Source organism: Ochlerotatus camptorhynchus, unplaced genomic scaffold (assembly GCF_037179485.1).
Source record: "Ochlerotatus camptorhynchus isolate MF236.1 unplaced genomic scaffold, CSIRO-AGI_Acam_v1.1 ptg000274l, whole genome shotgun sequence".
NCBI classification, from domain to species: Eukaryota; Metazoa; Arthropoda; class Insecta; order Diptera; family Culicidae; genus Ochlerotatus; species Ochlerotatus camptorhynchus.
The window spans coordinates 1,391,002-1,415,890 of NW_027040763.1; the positions used below are offsets into that span (position 1 = coordinate 1,391,002).

The 24,889-nt window shown below is 37.0% G+C and overlaps 1 protein-coding gene across 1 annotated transcript in view; it reads left to right on the top strand.

The window, feature by feature from the left end:
- The window catches only part of LOC135705702 (uncharacterized), an 82,867-nt gene extending 62,796 nt beyond the window's left edge, over positions 1-20,071 (top strand). Inside the window, exons 5-6 of the mRNA XM_065227520.1 lie at positions 13,238-13,491; positions 19,637-20,071. Coding sequence (XP_065083592.1) covers positions 13,238-13,491; positions 19,637-19,894 — 512 coding nt within the window. The 3' untranslated portion in view covers positions 19,895-20,071. The remainder of the gene's footprint in view (positions 1-13,237; positions 13,492-19,636) is intronic.
- Positions 20,072-24,889: the final 4,818 nt, after the last annotated feature.

Sequence of the window (24,889 nt, forward strand, 5' to 3'; positions counted from 1 at the left end):
AAAATAAATGGAGTGAAGGAAGTTTGGGACGATGGCTATTCTCGATCATCCCTAAGGTGTCGAAGAGTCCTTGGTTCAAGGGGTTGGATGTGGGTCGAGACTTCATTCGTCTGATGTCTCGCCTCATGTCCAATCACTATTCGTTAAACGCTCACTTGTTTCGTGTTGGGCTGGGAGACAGCAATCTCTGTGAATGTGGACAAGGTTACCAAGACGCCGATCACATCCTTTGGTCTTGTGCTGAGCATCGTGGAGTCAGATCTGAGCTGTGCGATTCCCTTCGGGCTCGAGGTAGACAACCTAATGTTCCAGTTCGGGATATTTTGGCTAGACGTGATCTGGAGTTTATGAAACTCATATATGTTTACTTTAAGAATACTAACCTTAGATTGTAAGTTTGATTAACCTTGTGTTTAGTTTGTGTATTGTGCGTGTAGGTTTTTTTTTAATGTTTGTCTTCAAGATGAATAGAAATAAGTTCATGTTTTAGGATTAATTAAATATTTGTATAATAAATCATATTTCAAACCTCCTTCTCCCTTTCCCCATCCAAAAAATTGTAAATCTCCACTAACCTCGAGACGACCGCGAGTAATCGGTTCAATTCCTTTAACTCTAGATTTAAGACATTAATTATGTATAATGAAAATGATAACTCGGCTCTGTAAAGTTTATTCGATTGAGCCTGTACAAATAAATTAATATAAAAAAAAATAACTTTCACGATCCGTATATGATAAAAACATTGTACATTGCTTATGTAAGATCGATATTAGAATATTGCAGCATAGTTTGGTCTCCTTTTTCAATCACACAAGAAGAAAGAATAGAGTCCGTTCAAAAGCAGTTTCTATTGTATGCACTCCGCAAGTTAGTTTGGACTGTATTTCCTCTGCCATCTTACACAGCTCGGTGTATGCTCATAAATATCCAAACATTAAAAGAGCGTCGCGAATTTGCTATGATTTCTTTCGTAAACGATATCGTATCACATCGCATTGATTCTATAGAACTATTGTCATCCTTAAATTTATATACACCATCTAGGCATTTACAGGACCTCCCTTAGCTCAGTCGGTAAAGGCGCAGCTACAAAGCAAGACCATGCTGGAGGTGGCTGGGTTCAATTCCCGGTCCGGTCTAGGAATTTTTCGGGTTGGAAAATTTCTCGACTTCCCTGGGCATAGAAGTATGATTGGACTTGCCACACAATTATACCAATGCAAAAATGGTACAGGCATCGAAAGCTCTCAATTAATAACTGTGGAAGTGCATCTAGAACACTAAGTTGAGAACACGCAATAAGCTAATACGCGATATGTAATAAGCTTGAAAAGCGAAGAAGAAGAAGAAGAATCTAGGCATTTACGAAATAGAAATATATTTGCTACAAATCGTCATCGTACGAATTATGCCAAATTTGGACCCTTGAACCAAATGATGGATACATATAATAAGCACTGCGATAACATTGACTTTACAATGACAAAAACCAAATTAAAGCAATATTTTAATTCCTCGCATAACGTCAGCTAGAAGTAATGTTTTAACTTGTTCTCAAGACATATTATAAAAAAAATATAAACAAAGACAAAATTGTAAACATAGCTCTTAAGACAACAATTGTAAAACCGTCTACACTGATTGACGACATATAAATAAATTTGTTGCTCTAGTTACTCCTCTGTGCGGCGGCTAGTACATCTCTAGTTGTCTAAATGGTTGATCCAACATTTGGATAACATTATGTTTTGGAGCGTTAAAGGAATTTCTCCAACCTGCACTTTGAAGTGCCAAATCATGATCTCAACCCACTGTGGTTATAATACAGTAAATGCCTATTGCATCGGTTTGCTTAACGGTTGCATTGTCATCGTGTTCTAACTAGGACTGTTTTACTTTTTTGTTGTTCAAACATTCTGGCAATGGATTCTACCGATGCACGAACGGTGCATTAGTTAAGCGGTAATGTCAATAAACTGCATGAACTAATTTCGTTACTAATTGAATAGATCTAGTTGTTGACGCGGTTCAATGCGAGATTTTCGCTTTGAAGGAAATTAGCAAATTCAAACACGTGCTTTATGCAACATGTCCAGACAAGACAGGTAGACAATGATTGATTCAAACATGTAGTGGTGTCGATTCTACCAAATTGGTCCAAGTAGGTCGGAAATCATTAAATAAAACCTTATCCAAACAGGAGCAACTTGATTAACACATTCCAACGGAATTCAGTAGCATTTTCTCAATAACATGACTCAAGAAACAAGGCTAACAACGCCTGTGTTAACAACCTCCTAAACCTTAAAAAAGAGCACCAGGAAATTGTTTGATTTACAAATCAGGCTGAGCTAAAAAAAAAACCGGCCGTAAGAACAAACTCACAAGGCGGCAATAAATAAGAACGGAATGATAATTTAATAAACTCCCCTTCCGGATATTCGTGCATAGAGAGCCGAACAGAGAAAGGACAAAACCATGGTCACCACCACATACGCACGTGCAAACACCTACCACGCTCTATTTGGTTGCTGAAAATACTTCATCCTCTGGACCAGCCAGGCAGAAAAAAAGAGACGTCGTCCGGATTTATGGGATTACATCAAATGTAATCACATAATTGAATTAGGTGCTGTTATTTTTCGCCTCAGACCACCCTGGAAATAGAATAGAATTTGCAGACCAACTCTATTTTTGTGTGGGGGACAAGGAGGTACATGTACCGTACTGATGCAAATTCCGAATACGTGCGGCCAGGAATGGATCGCTCTTTGGAATGGCGTTCACTACTTTTTAATATAGAAAGCTGACGTTAATTTTCTGTTAATCCCTCTGAAAATATTAATACACCTTCACCGTACTGCGGTGCGAATTGTTTTAAGATTGATTGCGATAATACTACACACAAAACAAATTTCTCTTACTTCTAATGTAAGGTTAGATTTATTACATCCTCTGCATATGATTCATACACACTTAAATTTGTTTGACGAGATTCCAACAACCGAATAGGTGAAATGGCTCTAATGTTGGCCTATGGATCTAAGATTGGGACCATCGCTAAAAAAAACTGCTATTTATAAACTTTATCTAGATGAACGCGTCATTGGAACGGTACTAATCGATAGTTTTGGTCGCTATTGAAAATTTAGTCGATTGTTGTATTTATGTATGGGCCCAAATTAGGGGCATTTAGACCGACATTACATCAATTTCTCCTATTTCTACAATTAATTTGGCTGAGATTCAGTACAATAATTGCCGATACTTAGCTAACAAATTAGATTTCTGCTGAGAAAGCAGCTAACAAACAGATATTTTGCAGAGATATCAGCAGAAGTAAATGTCGAGGTAGTCGGCTGCTGGAGATTTTCCCGAGCTAGATTGAGTGTGTACTACAAATGTAATGGCAGTTCTTGCAATGAACTGCAGCGTACAAGCAAGTTTTTTCCAGAATGCACCTTTTTGTATAAAACCTTCGCGAGATGATTTTTATAAGCAATGTAAACTTTAATCGAATAACAAGCTCACATAAAATTACAAAACTATTTTAAAAACCTTCCGGCGACCACATTACAGAATATGTTCATGTCGCGAAACAATGCAAATTCTGCATACTTATCATGCAAATCTAGGGTAGTTTGCCAATTGTTGCACAGCTTAGCACGTGTTTTTAGTTATTTTGTGTTTTATGAAAACATTTTTGTAGTAGGAATTTCTTTAAAAACTGTAAGTACTAGCCACCTCCGTCAGGAGCAATCCTCAGACTCCATGACTACAACGGTCTCAGGGGCGGCACGCTTACCGAGCTAGGTTTCAGCGTGGTAGGGAATGATTGCACTGGATACAGAAAAACTCCTATAGCACTTTACTTTCCAAAACTACCACTTTTATTGTCGGTTTCGTTTATTCACTCACGTTTTATTCTCCCACTTTCTGCTGGCGTACTACACCCCTTTTTCTTAATCTCTATCTGACCTGTTTTGTTCTTCATTTCTCCTTTGAGGTCCTCGCAGTTCCACCACCACGTTTCCTCAACGACTGCTTCGTTCCACTTTCTTCACTTTTCTCCTTCGGCGGTGTTGGATACCTCCTTCGCGCACGACTGAACTCCCCTTGAAGCTTCGGATGCTGGCTGGGCCACCGAGTATGTACGGACTCGGTACTTATTTAGCTGGGGACTGGCGTAGTCTACCGGTACGTCTAATTTAGCAACAGCGCTAAGCGAAGAAATGCCATGGTAGTTGCCAACGTTCTGTTTGTTGCCTTTCTTGTGTACTGGAAACATGTGCGCTAGCTTCCAACAGGATGGGAAAACGCCGACGTCCACGGACCGTTGAAAAACGTACCGCAGTGGAGACAACAAACTGTCCAAGTGTGTTTTGAGGAATGCCGATGGAATTCTGTTAGGACCCGGATTTTACAACTTGAGTTTCGAGGAAGCCCTGGAAAACATCTCGGGATTGATATCAATTCTGCTCATGGTTTGGCCAGAGAGTGGTACGTACCTGGCAGCCAGTCGGACATGGTCGTCACTCAGTTATGTATCATAGATGGCGGCAGACCAGCTTCATAACGTTGTTCGTTGACAAACTTCTAAAACTGCTTGGGACGTGACTTAAGCTTTCTCTGCAATCCACGTCGATACTGAAGAAAACACCGTTTCGCAACTCGTTTGTATTCGTGATTGATCCTGACATAGTGACGTTGAAGGGATAGTGTGCAGTACTTGGTGGATTTCCTAAGAACGGTTCTCTTTCTGGATTTCAGTCGACGTGGTTCTGTATTAAACATTACAGCGGGACAAACGATTCACATTGAACCAAAATGGTGATTACGGGAATTTACCTGCTGTCCGTTCCTTCAACTCACTCTTCTTCACTTTCCTCTCTCTCTCTCGCTCTATCGATCTGCTGTCTGCACAGTAGTTCTTTCTAATAGCTAGGCTTTATCTTGTATGATATCAGAGACTTGAAACTATCGACCGTTTAATTCGCTAGTTGTTTGATAATTCACCTGATCGGTATAAAGGGTGATACGGTCAAAATTTGGTCAAGGGAAAACGCGTGTAAATCGGTGAAATCGTTTATTTAAAAAATCAAATTAAATTTCTTTTTCAAGTTCAATTAGTATAAAATTCAGGAAAAATATTCAGTTAGGCTTCCGCTTTTCCAAATCCGAATTGCCGGGCCTTACGCTTGACCCCTGCCATCAGATTTTGTACAGCCACCTTGTCCACCTTCTTCGCCGCAGAAAGCCAGTTTGCCTTGAACTGCTGCTCGCCCTTAGCAGTTTTTTTGGTCTTCTTTAGGTTCCGCTTGACAATAGCCCAGTATTTCTCAATTGGGCGGAGCTCTGGCGTGTTGGGAGGGTTCTTGTCCTTGGGAACCACCTGCACGTTGTTGGCGGCGTACCACTCCATGGCCTTTTTACCGTAATGGCAAGATGCCAAATCAGGCCAAAACAGTACGGAACAACCGTATTTCTTCAGGAAAGGCAGCAGACGTTTATTCAAACACTCTTTCACGTAAATTTCTTGGTTGACAGTCCCGGAAGCTATGAAAATGCTGCTTTTCAAGCCACAGGTACAGATGGCTTGCCAAACCAGATATTTCTTTGCGAACTTTGACAGTTTCATGTGCTTGAAAACATCTGCTACCTTTCCCCTTCCTTTTGCCGTATAAAACTCCTGTCCCGGAAGCTGCTTGTAGTCGGCTTTGACGTAGGTTTCGTCGTCCATTACCACGCAGTCAAACTTCGTCAGCATCGTCGTGTACAGCCTCCGGGATCGCGCTTTGGCCGTCGTATTTTGTTTATCATCGCGATTTGGAGTCACTACCTTCTTGTAAGTCGATAGTCCGGCTCGTTTTTTGGCTCGATGCACGGTTGTAGACGATACACCCAGCTTATTTGCGGCATCTCGGAGAGAGAGGTTAGGGTTTCGCTTGAAACTACCGGCAACTCTCTTTGTCGTCTCAGCGGCTTCCGGTTTTCGATTTCCCCCCGATCCAGACTTCCTGGCTGTCGACAAACGTTCCCCAAACACTTTAATTACATTTGTAACGGTTGATTTGGCAACTTTTAGCGATTTTGCCAACTTTGCGTGCGAGTAGCTCGGATTTTCGCGATGCGCGAGCAAAATTTTGATACGCTGCTCTTCTTGCTTGGACGGCATTTTGACAACTGAAGAGTGAATTCCAAAATCAAAATAGGAGCAACATTCTACACACACACACCTTCAAAATGAGGGGTGTTCAGGTTTTTTAAATGCAAAATTGAAAGAAATACGTCAAGTTGATATTGACCAAATTTTGACCGTATCACCCTTTATGTAGCCTAGAAAGGCATTCTTTGGGTCACTGTCCTTTGACTATTGGTCAGTGACCCAGGCCATTCGGTTTCCATCGCCAGTCATCGTGCCCGTTATGCAGTTCATAATGACCTTTTTGTCGCCACCTCTCAGGACCACCTAACATGCTGTTTTACTCCATCTGGTGGTGAGATTAGTAAACTTCGATGGGTGGATGGCTGCGTATTACGGTAGACTGCTCTACTCTGGCCTACGAGTGAGATTTACTGACGGAGAAAACTGCACAAAACTACCTGCCATGTAAATTGATTTGTCAGCGTTTTAGTAGAATAATTGTATATCGTCGATTTTTTTATTTAAATCCTACTACTAAAATACTACTACTAAAGCAGTAGAGTTAAAACGAAAAATCGACGACCTACCATGAGTTTCAACATACTAACGAGTACTCTACATGATAATCTAAAAATCACTTTCATTGAGACGCTAAAATTCTCAAAACCTTTGAATTTGATTCATGAAGCATTTCCTGAGCTCATCACCAGTTTATACTCGGAGAACATTTCCGTGTAACAAAACTTTTGAATGTGCCTGTTGCACGCATCATTTGCTTTGAAATTCTATGTTCACCGATAAATAGACATGAAACATAAACTTAACATTTGCTCGAAAATCTATAACGACCGATTCAAATGTGCAGCTCTGTCAAAACCATAGAATTTTGTATCGAGATGAAAATAATTTGTCCAGAATAGATCAGACACGAACCAACTCATACGTTTTGCACGCGTGTTCGTTGATTAGAAAACACATTTTCCACGAACACGAAGACAGATGTCAGTAGTGAGCTTTGAGCAGAAATTTCATGGTATCTTTTTCTATAGTCATCAAATATGGCTAAATACACACTTAGATTTTTTTCATGAGTCAGTATTTTTTTACTGGGTTTTTGAATTACTGAAAAACTCGGTTTAAATTCAAATGACTATTTGTTCGTAAAGATTCGATAAAATCGACAAATTTTATTTTTCATCATTAAACGGAGTTAACAGAAGTAAGTCTGTAAATTTTCGTTACACATTTTCTCAACTTTGAATTTTTCACAGATTTTTAAAATTTTACCGAACAGTTCCGCAATTCAAAAACAGCAAGAAAAATCATTCAGTGGTTCTATTAGATGATTAAACGTAACTTTTCGGTAAATTGTACATACGATATCAGTTATTTTATTCATTTTAAAGAATCGCCCAACAATAGCATGAAAATATACGCAGCAGCTATTGTAAATTAAACGTTGCATACCTTTAGGCGGTATCCCCTTAGGCAATAATCCAGGACCAAATGCCCAAATGCGATACAGTTATTGAACATTAATATTTTTCTATAAATGTTACATGGTTGATAGATGTATTGTAATGGATCGTTAGATAAATGAATAGCCGACATTTCCCTGTAAAGATTACTTAAGCTGATTGAATTTTAAGCTAGTAATACCTTGCTTAGAAAAAATAAGGATTATTAACTAAAAAGAAATCGCCTGAAATCATATGAACATTGCCAACCATATTGTATGTATGTATGTATGTAAGGTAGCCACCATCCTTTCAAGACTTGTCTTGTATGCAGCTCCACTTAATAGCAAGATCAATTTGAGCTACCGATCTGAATTCACAATATCGCTGTATGAAGGGCCAAAAACGGAAGGGCGGACCCGTAAGCAGAGACACTTACGCGAAATCCACGGGAATTTAAGAATCTCCTTCCAACGATACGCTCCAACAAATCGAATAACACAATTCGCAATACTTATTAAGCTTCCTACTGGATGGTTTGTTAAGAAGGGCGCGTCAATCGCCCTGAAACTGTTGGAGTAGAATTCACATCACCACAATCGAATCGGTAGGATAAAGAAAATGATAGTGTTTATTCTCTCCTAGACTCCAGCTGTCAATCATACCATCGTCCAGTTTCAGTTTGAATGATACCCTGATGCTCCCTCCCAACCCATTATTTATTTATATAATGAAATATATGAAAATATATGCTATGGAGAAATAATATATCAGAACATTAACATATGGCATAATGAAATACATTTATGTGGATAATATAGTTGTTACTGCAATAAAGAAGTATTTTACATATACTAAGATGCAGCTCCATACCTCCTCAGCTCACAATGGCGGGTGGATGCAACACTGAAATGTATAGGATATATAAGGCAATTAAATATATTTTCTCGAATGATACTAACAATAATGCTAAAAATTGTGATGAATAACTAACATGACGAGAATTAACCTGCTTAATAATTATATACATAACATATTATTTAATGTTGTTATTTCCTCTGCTTCATCAGCTTCATATTAATTTCGATGACTTGCTTGGGTTACTGAAATATTAAGGTAATAGTAATAGTATATTATGTAATGTAACAAAAATTTAGTTTTGTTATTTATAAATCATTGATCGTTGGTAGCATCTAGTCTAAAAAGGGGACCTGTATAATAATTATATACATATAATGTTGTATTATTGTTGTCATCTGCTTAATTTTGATGTATATGAGTAATACAATACAATAAAATACATTAAGTGAACAATAAAATGGTGCCTTCCTTCTCTCATCCTGTAAATGCATTGTTATCAAGCAACGTTTAGATAAATCAACGCCTAGCACTGGAACAATAAGACAACACGATGGCTTCCCACATGCGCAAGGTACAAGAAAAGATCCCAAAGCCCGCGTCCGACACACAAAACCTGAAATTTCAGCTTTGACAGAGCTACAATGAGCGATTTTCTGATCGCCTCTTCGCGAAGAGTGAAGAGCAAGGAGTAAGTGAGACAATGACAAAATCGCTCATTGCGACTCTTATGCAGCAACATTGGCTGGCATTATGTGTCAAACACAACTCTACAGTCCCCTCCTGTCGCTCACACAACCAAAATATCACCATAACATCCTACTACTCCACAATCCCACAAAACACTCCTCCAGCCAAAATGAATGGAAGGCCCTTGCATATAAGGCGACTGATGAATCTGTATGTTCATGTGCAATTTTATTATCAGCGGAATGGGATGCGATATGGAAAAATTCAATATGATTTCATATTATACAGGAGCATTTGTTACATCAATTAAAGAATAATATAAACTAGGTTTGGATTCCTAATTGTAGATAAAACACACTGTAACGTGTTGCTAAAATAAAACCTATACTGCAGAAGCATGAATTATGTGAGTGAGATAATACGATTAAGCATAGTGTCCTCAATAAAATAGTTTAATATTTGCGCATGAAAATTTACTGTTGATGTTTGTTTATCTGTTCTAGCTGGTTTTTAATTACCAGCAATCCATAAAAATTACAAAAAGAAGCGACCACCTCTTCCATGGGCGAAAAGCGCTAATAATTTTTGTATGGTTACTCTGCTCAACTCTGCTACTCCTCTAGCATCCTAAATCTGGTATTTGAAATTTTAATGTTAATAGAATAGTTACAATAAAAACGACACACCGCCGTAAATGCCGTATCTCAGCACCTTAACCTTAAACGTTAAAACTCTACACACCTATTTATTCCAAAGGACTGCCTTTCTCCTGAAGCCCCTTTCTCCATAATTCAAGAGCAAATTTTCATTATGTCGTAAGTAACATTCGCACCAATCCGAGAAAAATAAAGTTTTGTTTTGATGACCGAAAAGTTATTCCTATTTTCAATTCAACTCGTATAATCTCATAGTGATAGCAATGTTTAACATATCTAGCAGGGTTCTAATCATACAATTGCAATTCGCTAGCTTTCATGTTAAAAAATACTGGTTTTTAAGTCAAAAGTTATTATACGTCGTTTGGTGGCCCCTATTGTTACTTAAGTCAAAGTGTATTTACCAGGATATTCGGGAGAATTATCAATTACGTCTCCTTACGTGCAGCCCATTCATCATTTTAGGACCACAGAAATCATCTTAGCAACAAATAGTTTGATTTATTCACTTTAATAATGAGAAAGCGAAACGACGAACGTACACTTTTCACGGGTTTCTCAGCGCTGTTACTTAAGTCAAACGGCATCTCCATAGAATTCGGGTGACTTAAGTGACATCGAAAACTATTTTGATCGGAAGGTGATTACGTCAAAAAGCAAAAATGGGATGTGATTCTATATTCGGACAGTATTAGTGTAATAGCAGGAGCATCGATTGGCACTGATAGCTCGACTTGTTTACCTTTGTTACTTTCGACGTAATGAAAATTTGCTCTTGAATTACTCTTTCACCTCTACACGCGAGACCTCCACCACCACCACCCGCTAATTTAGGAGAGCGATCTACATGAGAGAAATGGAAAGAGAAAGAGAACTATTCGAAGGTGTTTCTCGATTAGCCTTTCCCTCCCCTTCCCAACTAAAGACAGATCCAGAACAACATGTGAAAAGGGCATACAAGCTTTTTGTAAACAAACCTTTGTAGGCCCTTTTCTCACCAACCGAGGGTCGCCCACGCAAAAAAGCAATATCATCGGGAAGAGGAAAGTGTCCCCTACCCGGTGATGTTAAAGGTTTGCGTTGGTGTCATATGGGTGGCGAGAAAAGGGCATAAGAAGGTTTGTTTACAAAAAGCTTGTATGCCCTTTTCACATGTTGTTCTGGAGATGGCATGGCACGTGAGCTCCACAACTAGTCGACACGATCCTCTCGCGACGGTGTGAAGGAGACCCAAGTATTAGATCCTCTTTCCCCCGCCGCCTCTCGTGCCGTACCGCCACCAATACACGAACATATGAGCGCCATATTGAGATCTTCAAACACAATCTCACGCACACCGAAGTCCAACTCTCATTTCCAAAACTGAAGAAGAAGAAGAGCCAAAAATGTATCGCGATACCACAACTACTCAAAAAGGTATCGCGCGGCTCACTCACACCTTTGTGCATCTGAAGAACTACTCTATTTCTCAGTCCAAAACGGAAGCATACAACGATACCACCTAGTCTGTTATGTTTCCACAGCTCATTCTGAATTTAAAATCTGCTACTCATAAACATCTCTTTGGGATCGTCCATTAATAATGTCACACTTTTAGGTGGAAGGGGGAGCGACAATTCATACAAAAAAAATATAATGTCCATACACAAAATGTTACAAGGGGAGAGAGGGGAATGAAAATGGGCCAAATATGCGTGACCTAATTAATGAACCTTCCCTTATAAAGATCTTATCCGTACTCTTCGAATTTCTCTTCCATCTTGTAAAAGTTCAACACCAACTCTCATTATTTTTCTTAAACCTGACCTGTTATACCCTAGTCTGCACTAACACTCCGCCACTTTAGACTTCCACAATACTCATACATTCAGTTTCTCTCTCTTTTTCTATTTTCCTCCTGTTCCATCCAACACCTTCTACACTGCTATAATTAGTAATATGAACATAGACGAGTGCACGGATGAATTTGAGTTCACTCACTCGATAAAAAGTGACACAACAGCGGGGCCCTGTTTACTAAAAATGAACACATATGTGTTCATTTTTAGTAAACAAGGCCCCGCTGTTGTGTCACTTTTTGTCGAGTGAGTGAACTCAAATCCATCCGTGCACTCGTCTATTGCCAACCATATTTCAAACAAATTGTACCGTGCCGATTCAAATTTCGGACACTTAAACTCGAATTTCGGACACTTTTAAAAGTTGATTATCTCGGTCAAATATGATCCACATGTCTTGTAAATTTTAAATTTTTTTGACTAGTGCCCTCCACGATCATCTAACATTATTACTTTGTTTCTAACTGGATGTAATATTTAATTAAAAATGAAAGTGTCCGAAATTTGAATCGTCCGAAATTTGAATCGGAACGGTATCACAATATTTCTAGCACTGAATATCAAAAACATATGTTTTATCATTCAAAAATTGATCATTTCTGTGTGGCATGTCACCCTGATCGGTAAATGTTATGGTCATGCATAAATACTGCACAGTAAACAATGTGGAGTGTGCAACAATTGGGTGGCATATTAATTATCTAGGGGAATTTACGTATTCTCGGCAACCTAAGCAGCGACGTTCTTTCTATAGCCTTTTCTCTAAGAAACGCACACATATGCAGTATTGGTTTGTTTACAATCTTTTGCTGCCAACTGCTCTAACAATTTCAGTCGAAAGAATAGTCAAAAACTGTTTTGAAACGCTTTTACAAAGCTCCAATCTTCTCTAGTGAGAGCGAGTATTGTCGGCAACCGTTCCATTTGGACTGTATGTAAATCTGCTGTTCTATTATCGGCAACTCGAAATCAGCTACAATTTGTAGTGCGTGTGTTGCATTTCAAGAAAACCTTGCTAGATTGCTTTTTCTCAGTGGTAAAAATATAATCAAATTGAAACTGAAAGCGTAAAGAATCGTTTGTATGCATTCAGCGAAGTGTTTTCGTAAGAAAATCCAGTGAAAATAATGTTTCAATTTGGGTTGCCGAAAATAGTCTGTCATGCCGAAGCCGTCATTTCCCCTATCTATTTTAAGATGGATTAACTGAAAATTCAATAAGACTTAACGTTAGCCGTATATATTTAAAAGTAATGAACGATGCTTCAAAGAACGATCCATCCCTGGCCACAAGTATTCGGAGTATGAATCAGTACGGTACAGTTACCTCCTTGTCCCCCACCCAAGAATTGAGTTGTTCTGCAAATTCTACCTGCTTTCATTAAACATCTTCCATCACTTTTGTTGAGACTCTAAATTTTGCTACTTGTCCTGTAAGAAAAATCTGTTGATAGGGATGTAAATTTTAAATTTTTCCACAGCACCTATGGTTTTCATACGGGAAATTCAGCTTTATAAATAGTGTATGCACCCATCACTCGAACTTTCGCTAACATAAATCTTTCTCCTCCTTCTCTCTTCTCGTACCCAGGGATCATCCTGTCGAGTCACAGCCCACCGGTGACAACCCCACTGGAACCGTGTCGAATGGCACCGTACGTGAATGTCCCGTCGCTACGAGGCTCCGGTGTCAACGTGGGAGGACCGCCCGGTGGGATGACGTCTCCACCGGGGGTCAGCGCGGCAGCTGCTGCCGCTGCCGCCGCTGCTGCCAGTCATCCCGGATTCCCCGCGGCAGCGTTTTCCGCCTTCGACTCGGCGTTCATCTCGGCAGCGGCACATCAGGTAAATGAAGTTAGAAATTACATTAGACGTTTGCTAACTGTACTAACTGTAACTTAGCGAACGGGATTCGCTAACTGAACTGTGTCAAATACATCAATCATCGTGTTCGTGTGGTTCATCTTGACATTTTGAAATGCATAAATTTGATCGATTACAAATAAGTTTATATTTTAAAATTCAGGTTTTTTCCCCGGTTTTTCTGGTCAATAATTCAACAAACCAAGTTTTAAAAAACGATTGATTTTTTTTTATGATTCACTTTACTTCTTCTATAAATTGGTTTAATTTCCGAGAATTTATAAAAGTTTGACTTACAAAAATTACCACCAAAAGGATCTTATTAAAGTACAATTTTGATCACATCAGGATATTATTATCAGACATTTTTTTTTAAGTTTTTAAGAACAACGCTGCTCTATTGAACTTTCAAAATTTGTTAAATATGTATATGTATATAGATTTCTGTATACATTATTAAAAGTTCCTTAAATTCTAGTTCGGTTAAGCCAAATTTGAAGTTTTAAAATACATATTAATTGGAGTCACAATGAGGGTATTTACGGGCCACTAAGGGCACATTAGTAGAATGAGAGGGTATTACGATTTTCACTCTTACTGTAAATTATTATTTCTACTGTTTCTATGACAGTCCACAGTGGTCCAGAATGCAGATTTAGCTGGAATGATATGTTTTGAGCCTGAAATTGAAACTTTAGACTAAAAGTCTCCTCTACAAAGTTGTTCCTTATAGTTAGGCCCTCATTTTTATGACATTGAATTCTAGGGTGGTTCCTATTATCATTAAAATCAAAAATCTAACTTTTTTGTCTGAATAAATTAAGGTATACATTCTTCGGCAAAGTTATAGCTGAGCTAATTTCAAGCAACTGTGGTGAAAATAACTTTTTTGTATCTCTTAAATTGGCCAATTTAGAGCAATTTTCTTGAATTGAGATAGGGTGGCTCTCAAAAAAACAGTTTTTTTGCTCTATTTTTCTTATTTCGAATTTCTCAGCAAAGGTGTCTTCAGATAACTTTTAGATCTTAATAAGGCGCAAATTTTTGCTGCACAAAGCTTGTCAATATCTTTCACCGATCAAGAGTTATTGATTTTTTTATACTAAAATTATGCACTTTTCAAATGTTAATATTTTTGGTTGGGGCAAACAAAAAAAAAGTTTTTTTGCAGCATTTGAAAGGGCGTATGTTATTCTCAATAATATGAAAAAGTTGGAGGTATGTTATTTTTTAAACTCGTATAAAATCAATTTGAATTTATTCATATTTTTTACTATATTTGACTATATCTTTTTTATTAGAAGAGATACAGGCAACAAATTCAGCTATAAAACATTCGTCTTAAAGAGTTTTAAAAGTCTCTAGAAGATGACTTTCATGATAAATTTCAAATAAAAAAGTTATTGCCAAAAGATGGATTTCATAGGACCACTCTAATGACAAATTTATATAAAATGTGCTAGTACATTTGTTTCAATATTTGGACATTTAGTGTCTTCGAAGAAGTTTTTGTTCTTAAAAATTCCCTTCTTTTGGTGTTTGCAGACGTCAGGGTGGTCCTCAAATTAGGGAATTTTTAAAACTAACTTTTTTGTTTTACAAAATATAAACATGTATTGTTCGAAAAAGTTGTAGTTAAGTTACTTGCAAGCAACTTTGTCGAAGAAAATTTTCTTCTATCTCTTAACGTTCTCATTTTAGAGTAATTTTTCGGAGTTGACTTAGGGTGTTCCTGGAAAAAATAGTTTTTTAGCAATAACTTTTTTATTTGAAAATTCTCATGAAAGTTATCTTCTAGAGACTTTTAAAACTCTTTAAGACGAATGTTTTATAGCTGAATTTGTTGCCTGTATCTCTTCTAATAAAAAAGATATAGTCAAATATAGTAAAAAATATGAATAAATTCAAATTGATTTTATACGAGTTTAAAAAATAACATACCTCCATTTTTTTCATATTATTGAGAATAACATACGCCCTTTCAAATGCTGCAAAAAAACTTTTTTTTTTGTTTGCCCCAACCAGAGATATTAACATTTGAAAAGTGCATAATTTTAGTATAAAAAAATCAATAACTCTTGATCGGCGAAAGATATTGACAAGCTTTGTGCAGCAAAAATTTGCGCCTTATTAAGATCTAAAAGTTATCTGAAGACACCTTTGCTGAGAAATTCGAAATAAGAAAAATAGAGCAAAAAAACTGTTTTTTTGAGAGCCACCCGAACTCAATTCAAGAAAATAGCTCTAAATTGGCCAATTTAAGAGATACAAAAAAGTTATTTTCACCACAGTTGCTTGAAATTAGCTCAGCTATAACTTTGCCGAAGAATGTATACCTTAATTTATTCAAACAAAAAAGTTAGATTTTTGATTTTAATGATAATAGGAACCACCCTAGAATTCAATGTCATAAAAATGAGGGCCTAACTATAAGGAACAACTTTGTAGAAGAGACTTTTAGTCTAAAGTTTCAATTTCAAGCTCAAAACATATCATTCCAGCTAAATCTGCATTCTGTACCACTGTGCAGTCGTGAAAACAATTTAAAACATTGTGTTTTGACAGAAAGAGCATTTTGTTCATTTTTGAGTAGATGAATTATGATAAAATTCATTCATTCAAACAAGCAGCAAAATAGTCATGATTGAAAGCTAAATTTTTTTGAAAAAGTGTTAATTCTACCAAACAGATGATTGCACATGCAAATATACTCAGAATTGACAGCAGAAGAACGAATTAGGCGAGAAACTGAACGAATATGAAAAAAGTTCTCACCGAATGCAAAGTCGAACATTATAGCACCGACAAACCGACATGAATGACCAAACAATAAAATTGCTAGATAAAAAAAATCCTATGGTTTTGACATTTCGGATCACTGAACATTTAAATCGGCCGTTTACGAATTAAGTGTCATATCGGTTTGTCGGTGACGAAACTAACGATTTTAAATTGGCTCACTACTTGACTAGCTTATTGGTCCCAAGCAAACGATTAACGTACCCCATTCTAGTCGAAATTCTAGTACTGCACAATGTTTGTTTTGATTCGCTATGAAAGTTTGACAGATAAAATGAGGGATTAGTGGATTTTCCTATGTTTCGAGGGGTGAATCGATTAGCTTGGGACCGAAGAGAGTACCAGAGCTGAGCAAAAAAGTTGAGCACGTTTCTTCGGGACCTTCTAGTCTTAGAGTTACCTTTAGTTTAGTTTTCATTGGAAATCCTATGTATGAGTGCTCATTTCAAGACAGCCTATATTACATGATATAAGCAATAGTCTGTACGGGTTATAAGGGCTAATATTGAACATTTATGGAATATAACTTCGATCCAAATATTGCTTGGCGCTATAATTATGCTATAATTATGCTCTTGAATCGCTGACTACTTCTATAGTTGAAGAAAGAGCTGCCTCAGTACCAAAATGCGAGGTTAACTTCGATTTAATTATAATAGAGCTCTTGATCCCTCTGAAAAATGTCCGTAGAAGGAAATATCAAAGAACACGTGATCATGTCATGAAAGTTATCGGGCGGTAATTGCAAAAACAAATTAAAAAGCGATTAACTGCCCTGAGGAACTGAGAGACGGGATTTTTTATTAATTCCTGGGGGACTAATTTGCACACTTAGATTATTTTATAGGAGCCAGTAAGGTTTTACTGGGTTTTTGAATAGCTGAAAAAGTGGATAAAATTTCAAATGACCGTTTTCCGTAACGAATCAATGAAATCGATCAATCATATTTTCTATTATTAAATGGGGTTAACAGAACTGAGTCTGTATAAGTTCGGAACAATTTTCTCATTTTAGAATTTTACATAGATTGTTAAACTTTTGCCGAACAGTTCCGCAATTCAAAAACCCAGTAAAACCTTACTGATTAGATTAGTGTGTGGACGAAGTAAGATCTATAACTAAAAAGTTTCATATTATGAAACCTCCAGGTGATGATGGAATTTTCTATATCCTCATCAAAAAAAACTCCCAGAGAGTACCTTGTCTTTCTTGGTAAATTTATTTAACAGATGTTATTATTTGGCATACTTCCCTGATACATGAACAAATTGGCTAAAACTATGGCTAAAAATATCTCAAATAAAGGAAAAAAAAAACATGAACAAATGCAAAAGTTGTTCCAATTTTGAAGCCGGATAAAAATCCAGCTGAAGTTTCGTCAAATAAATTTGCTTTCTTCAACATGTCAACTTTTTGAAAAGATAATTTTAAATATAATGATGTTTACCATCAATACGAACTCGATTTTTGCAGATGAGCAGTTTGGATTCCGCCATGGGCATTCAACTACTCATCAACTCTTAAGAGTTACCAATTTAATTCGTTCAAACAAATCTGAAGGCTGCTCAACTGTAGTTGCTCTTCAAGACATATAAGAAGCAATTGACAGTGTTTAGCATGAAGGTTTGATTGACAAATAGAAAAAAAAAAGTTTAATTTTCCACTCTATATCATAAAATTAGTTCAAAATTATTTAACTGATAGAACTCTGCAGGTAAATTATCAAAATTCCAAATCTGATCGACTACCTGTTAGGGCTGGAGTTCCTCAGGGCCCATATTGTATAACATTTTCACTTCGGACCTTCCTGATTTGTCTCAGAGTTGCCACAAATCATTGTTCGCCGATGACACAGGCATTTCCGCTACAGGAAGAAGTCTTTGTGATATTTTCTCTTCTTATTTACAAAAATGGAAGATTTCTCCTAACACTTCCAAAACTCAACTTATAATATTTACACATAAGCCTATGGCTTCCTTTTTGAAACCTAGTAGTAGTCACATAGCCACTATGAACGGAGTTCCAATTTCTTCTTCAATACAAGTGAAATATCTTGGACCAAAAGTTGACCAAAAATTAACTTTTAAAGATCACATTGAGGGCATTTAAGGTGATTCCTTGTAGAGTCCACAAATGGCCACCACGTAGGCTATAAATGCACTTCCACCTCGAAATTTCAATAACACAAATCTCGAAAATTAGTGACCTATTTCACCTGAAATTGCTACTGCATGTATGCTGCAGCGCAGCAAACGTGGAGTAACAGTTTCATTATGGTACGTGTCGTACAAGCTGATATTTGTGCACTTAAAGTTTCGAAGTGGTAGCGAGAATAAGGATCTCACAGCGAAACACCTTAAGGCAAATCGAACAAAAAATGTTTGTATCCTCTTATACTACGTTCAGACTACAGAGTTATAACATGTTATAGCACTATTTTGATGGTGGTTTCTGTGTTGCAATTATTTGACAACCGTTATAACATGTTATAACTGCTCAGTCTGGACAGCGTTTTATAAACAGAAAATCCAAACTTTACCTGAAGAATTAACTTCTAATATTTAAACAAGTATTTAGACAAGGCCTTGGACACATAAGGTTCATGTGATTTAGTGGTGCAATTTCCAATTGTGGGATCACGTGAAAGTCATGTGAAATTTACATGGATATTTTCCACTGGTTATGTAATTTATTTTATGAGTGTAGTGAAATGTTTTGTATTACACTGAAAAAAAAACATGCATTTTGTTTCCATTGGAAACGCACATGGTTTTCAATTCATTTGCATCAATTTGGAAGTCATGAAAATAATATTTATTTAATCACATAAATTCATCAGTACACTGAAGCAAATATTCACGTAATCGCCATTGGTGAAATCCTTTAAATTTCATTTGATGTCCAATGAGGATATCACTTTGAAAAATCCAGTGAAAGTTATGTGTCATTGATTTTCATATGACCATAATTAAAGACACATATTTCGGAGAACAATAGCCACGTGGAAAAAAGTATACGTTTTATTAGATATTCCATTAGTGCAATTTTATATGAAAACCACTCGTTGTTACGTGTCATTCCGTGTATGCATCAATATTCGGTTCATCGCATATCCGGTTCTAGTTATAGGATCAGTTTCATTGGTTTACTATGTTTGAATGTGATGGTATGGTATGGAATGCACTTTACCTGTTTTCGGCAAAAACCGGAAATTGATCTCGATAGGACGAACTACCCTATTTGCACACTACCATACCGTTACAGCAACTCTATACGCTAACCTCATTCCCCATTTCATTCATCTCTTCCCACATTTTCATTCCACAGTACGCGGCTGCGCTCTCCTCTGGAACCGTTCCGACGGGGCTGTTCTCGCTGTCCCAGTATCGACCGACCGCGGCGACGGCGGCCGCGGTGGCAACGACGAGTGGCCTGGCGGTAGCTGCAGCTGCCGCCGCAGCTTCCGTTTCTCTGCCCGGATTCACCGTTGCGCATGATAAAAACTCCAGCATCGTCGACCTGAGGCTGAAGGCGGAGAAGCACAAAGAGAACCAGAAAAAGATTGTAAATAACGTGTCGTCGTAAAAGAGCTAAGGGATCCATCGGACACCATTCCCCAAAACGGTCTCCTTTACCCCACCATTCGTTGACGCCCTGTCAGGACGCCGCAATGTGTGTAATTTATGTTTGTCTATTGTTCACAGGATTTATTTAATTTACGAATTAATTTTAATTACACTTCCAAAGTTAATTTCGTTTGAGTCTGGCGCTGAAAAAAAAAGATCGAATAGCGGTTCCAGTTTGCTTCGCGAGGATATCAACAGATAAAAAAGGGTTTATAGCGATGAACCCAATTAAGAAATTAATAAGCAAGATCAAGGCAAAATGAAATCAATGAAGCAGACGATAATAAAACAATAATTAACACTTAAACAGCGTATTGCAAACGTGACGAGAGTATTCCAGTTCCGGAAAAATCTATCAATCAAAAATGTATAAAATAAGTAAATAGGAAATAAACTCTGTTCAAAATTATTGAAAGCATCTAATGTGAATAGGATCAATCGATATTGTTTATCCGAAATTCCACAATCACGTCAATCGAAGTGTTGTTGATTAACCATAATTGGTGTAAACTATAGTCGCTATATTCATAGTCTGGCGGATAAAATTTCTAAGTATTAAAAACCGGAACCAATTCAATATATTTTAGACCAACAATTGAAAAGGTACTATCAACTTTTATAAACAAAACGTTGATTATTCTTTCCTCGCCAATCGAACGCAGATAACCGGCATCATCGGATAGCGGAAACTTTCCTCAACCTAAGTTTGGTATTAGTTTGCGTAGGTAAGCCTTGAGTCACGAGAAAAGGGTTTCCGAAATTTTGTTCGCAATATGATGATGATGATGGTCCCACCTCTTACCCCTACAAAGGTTTGAGCTGGACGATTTATCTTTAAGATAATTAAATATAAACATTTTAACCAGGTTAGCAAACAAAAACGAGCTGGTTACAGTTACAGATATAAATTCCCTCTAGACTTCACAGTTGCTTCACAGCAATATACATAAATGTGAAAAAGCTTAGGCGTCCACCTCTTAGTTCGCCTTTTTGTCCACCTAGAATATTCATAAGTATTACAAGCAATCAAGAGTTAATGAACAATCAACAAAGCATCCTATACACTAGCAACCCCGCAATGATGCTATTATAATTTTCAGCAATGTCAGGAATGCTCACGAACCCCCGACATTCAGCCAGAAAACTTAATACTAACTCAAAGTATCTTCCAAATAAGCTTCAAAGTTGCATTTTTTTTTATCAAATGTTAAATTCAGTCCTCTATATCCGTAATACGCGCGCGAGGCTCAAACCTTTGTAGACTACTACTTTTTTTTTTTAACTACTACTTTAATTCAAATATAAAAAAAAAATCCATCATCACCATCGTGGCGAACAAAATAGTTTTTGCAGTGCTACAATAATTATTAAAAAGTCGTTATGACAGCTATCCATACAAAATAATCCGTTATAAATAACTTCGTCAAGATACATACTTCGTCCATTCATAAAAAAAAAAAATAAAAATCACTGGATAACTGTTCAAAAGACAGTTTTAACGTGTGAAATACAATGTCTCTTGAATTCTGCTAATGTTGTTGCACGTTTAATATGTCTAGGCATCGAATTGAAAACATTTACTCCTTTAAAATACAATGAATTCTGTGAAGCGCAAGTCAAGAAATGTGGTGTTCTTATTTCATCCGCGTTTCTAGTATTATATCTATGAAAATCACTTCCTCTTTCAATTCGATCACACAAATATCGAGGCAGCAAACCATTTACTACTTTAAAAATGAACACCATAGTCAAATAAACTATTCTTTGCTTCACTGACAGCCATTTTAAAGCGTCCAGCATCAAAGTTGAGGAAGTGAATCTATTACATCGCAAAATCAAACGCATTATTTTATTCTGCAAACGCTGTAATCTCGATATTTGTGTTTCATTGGCTAGAAATAAAATGGATGGGCAAAAGTCTAGATGAGGAGAGATGATTGATTTGTATAGCTGTATTTTACTGGCAATAGTTAAATCGTTTTTCAGTCGACATAGAATTCCATACTTCTTGGCAATTTTCTTGATGACATTGTCAATGTGAGAGTTGAACTTAAGTTTGTCATCAATAATCACGCCAAGATATTTAATCTCCCGAACGCGATCAATAGCCTCATCATCAATTACCACGGAGACATTATCATTTACTCGGTTCCGCGAAATTACCATGAATTTAGTTTTACTTGTATTTAATTTCAACTGCTTACACTTCAACCATCTACTTAGAGAACGCAAATCTTCATTCAAATGTGAGACGGCAACTTCTAAATCCTTAGCTGCAATGAATAACACAGTATCATCTGCAAAAAGATTAATGTCGCAAAATCGTAAAACGCGTCGCAAATCATTAATATACATAATAAATAAAAGAGGCCCTAATATACTTCCCTGGGGCACTCCAAGGTTATTCCCCACGGGACTGGAAACAGAATCATTAAAAACAGTCCGTTGAGTTCTGTCAGATAAATAGCTTTCAAACCATTTATAAGCAGTACTCGTAATTCCAAAGCGCTTGATTGTACTTAACAGTAAGGGCCTAGAAATTGTTTCAAAAGCGCGTTTCAGATCCAAAAAAACAGCAACAGTCGTATCTTTACGCTCCAAGTTGTCTTTCCACTTTGCTAACACCAAATTCAACGCAGTTTCACAGGAATGACCTTCCCGATATCCTGATTGTTCTGGTATCAACAAAGAGTTGCTATTCAAATACTCCAACAGCTGGCCTTTAACAACAAGTTCTAAAATTTTCTCTAATGTGTGCAACATGTTGATGGGACGAAACTCTTCGGCTTTAATCGTTCCAGCAACTTTTTGAATAGGAACCACTAAGGATTCCTTCCAAATTTGTGGCACATGTCCAGTCTGCAAAGATTCATTAATAAGGTCCAGCAAGATGTGGCCAATGACATGAAAGCAATCTTGAATAACTCTAGCATTAACATTATCTACTCCAGCCGATTTTCCTAATGAAAAGCAAATAACTCTAAGTTCATCTAAAGTAATTTGGTGAAAACCTTCAAATCTACAACTACTATTAACTGGCTGTTTTATTTCGTCAGGTTCATCGACCAATTCAATGGATTGATTAATCAATGAAACACTTTCGACAAAATAATCATTAAACATAGATGCAATTACTGGTTCTGACTGTTCTAATGTGCCATTAAAAGTTATGGATCGCGGTTTGCAATTACTAGGTTTTAATAAAGATTTCAAAATTTTCCATAACTCTTTGCTGTTGTTTTGATGCTGATCAATCTTCCTCTGGACATATTCACAACGAGTTTGTTTTATCGATTGTGAATATTTATTACGCGCGATTGTGTACCTATTCCAATGATTATCATTATTTGATCTGCAAAACTTTTTGTACCATTTGTCCCTCTTACGTTTAAGACGCAAAAGTTCCAAATTGTACCAGCTGTTCGAGTTTTTCAAAGAAACAAACTTTTGCTCAACTAATTGATTGGTACACGTTTTCAAAGTGTTAGTTAGAACAGCTGCAGATTCATCTAAATTACCGGCCGCGAATGGAAAATCCACGCTTCTCTCAACAAGATTTGAAACAGCCTGTTTCGAATATTTCCTCCAGCACTTCAATTTGACTAAGTCATCGTTATTATTGATATTATCTAATACATTAATCACTAAGGTCTCATGATCGGTTATTTTCAAATCAGCATCCGGAACTGAACAAATGGAATCAAAATTGGAATAAACGTGGTCAATTAAAGTTCTACTGTGCCTGGAAATACGCGTATACTCATCTACCGTTTGTTTTAAATTGAAAAAATCAGCTAAACGCTTCAAATGATTCGAATTATGGTTGTCACGCCAATTAATATTAAAATCACCAGCTAATATATTTAATTTACTTGAATCAAGGAATGTCTCTAGCCAGTTCTCTAAAACATCAACAAAACGCTGGTCACTAGAACTGGGAGAATGATACAAAACACCATAATTACCCATCTTCATGCCACGCACAACTGTAATGCCCAAGAACCAGTTACCATCGATAACTTCGTTGATTCGAAGGTCGAATTGAATTGATTCTTTGACATAAATAGCAACACCGCCAGTGTGTCTAGAATGTGATAAACAAGCAGCAACAATATATCCCGGAATACTATACTGGTCAAAAGCTTCAGTTTCTACAATATGAGTTTCAGCTAATAAAACTAAAAGTGGACGTTTTTCCTCAACAATCTGACGTAATGCTACGTAGTTTGTTGACAACCCCGCAATATTCAAATATAAAAAATCAAATTGATTCACATTCCTGGAACTTGGCTGCTATTTATTGAAACGCAAGCTGCTTTTCTTCTGTTCAAAAAGTCTTTTATAGAGCAAACATTCAGGACTAAATGCGGCATGGTTGACGTCCAAGTTCATTTTACGTTCTTTATTCATTTTCAAACAATTAACACATTTCAATACAGTTGACGTACACTCCGATGTTTTGTGTTGTTGGCTGCACCTAGAGCATCTCTCACAATTTTTGCAATCCATGCTCTTGTGCCCAAATTCTCCACATTTGAAACACCTCAATACATTAATCGCGGGAACTATAGAGCACCGATCAAACCCTACATTTACTTTTTTCGCGCATAACAAACATTTATACGTATCGAAATCGACTTCAATCACAACACTGAACTTGTTGTACGTGAAGCGTGGATTTTCAAACATGTTAACTACTTTTACATCATTTATAGCGATGTCTTCATTTTGACTTTTTAAATAGTCAATGAAGACATCGGAGGAATACTGATCGCTCATGCCCACTATTTTCAATCTCGGCACCGAAGTGGGAACAACAGCTCTATAGTTTTCACCCAGATTGCTTTCAATACCATTTTTGACATCACTTACATTTGCTCCTGTTGCACACTCAACAATAATGGAGCCATCTTTACCATTTCTAAAATTACTGATTTTGTGTGTTTTTGGATCC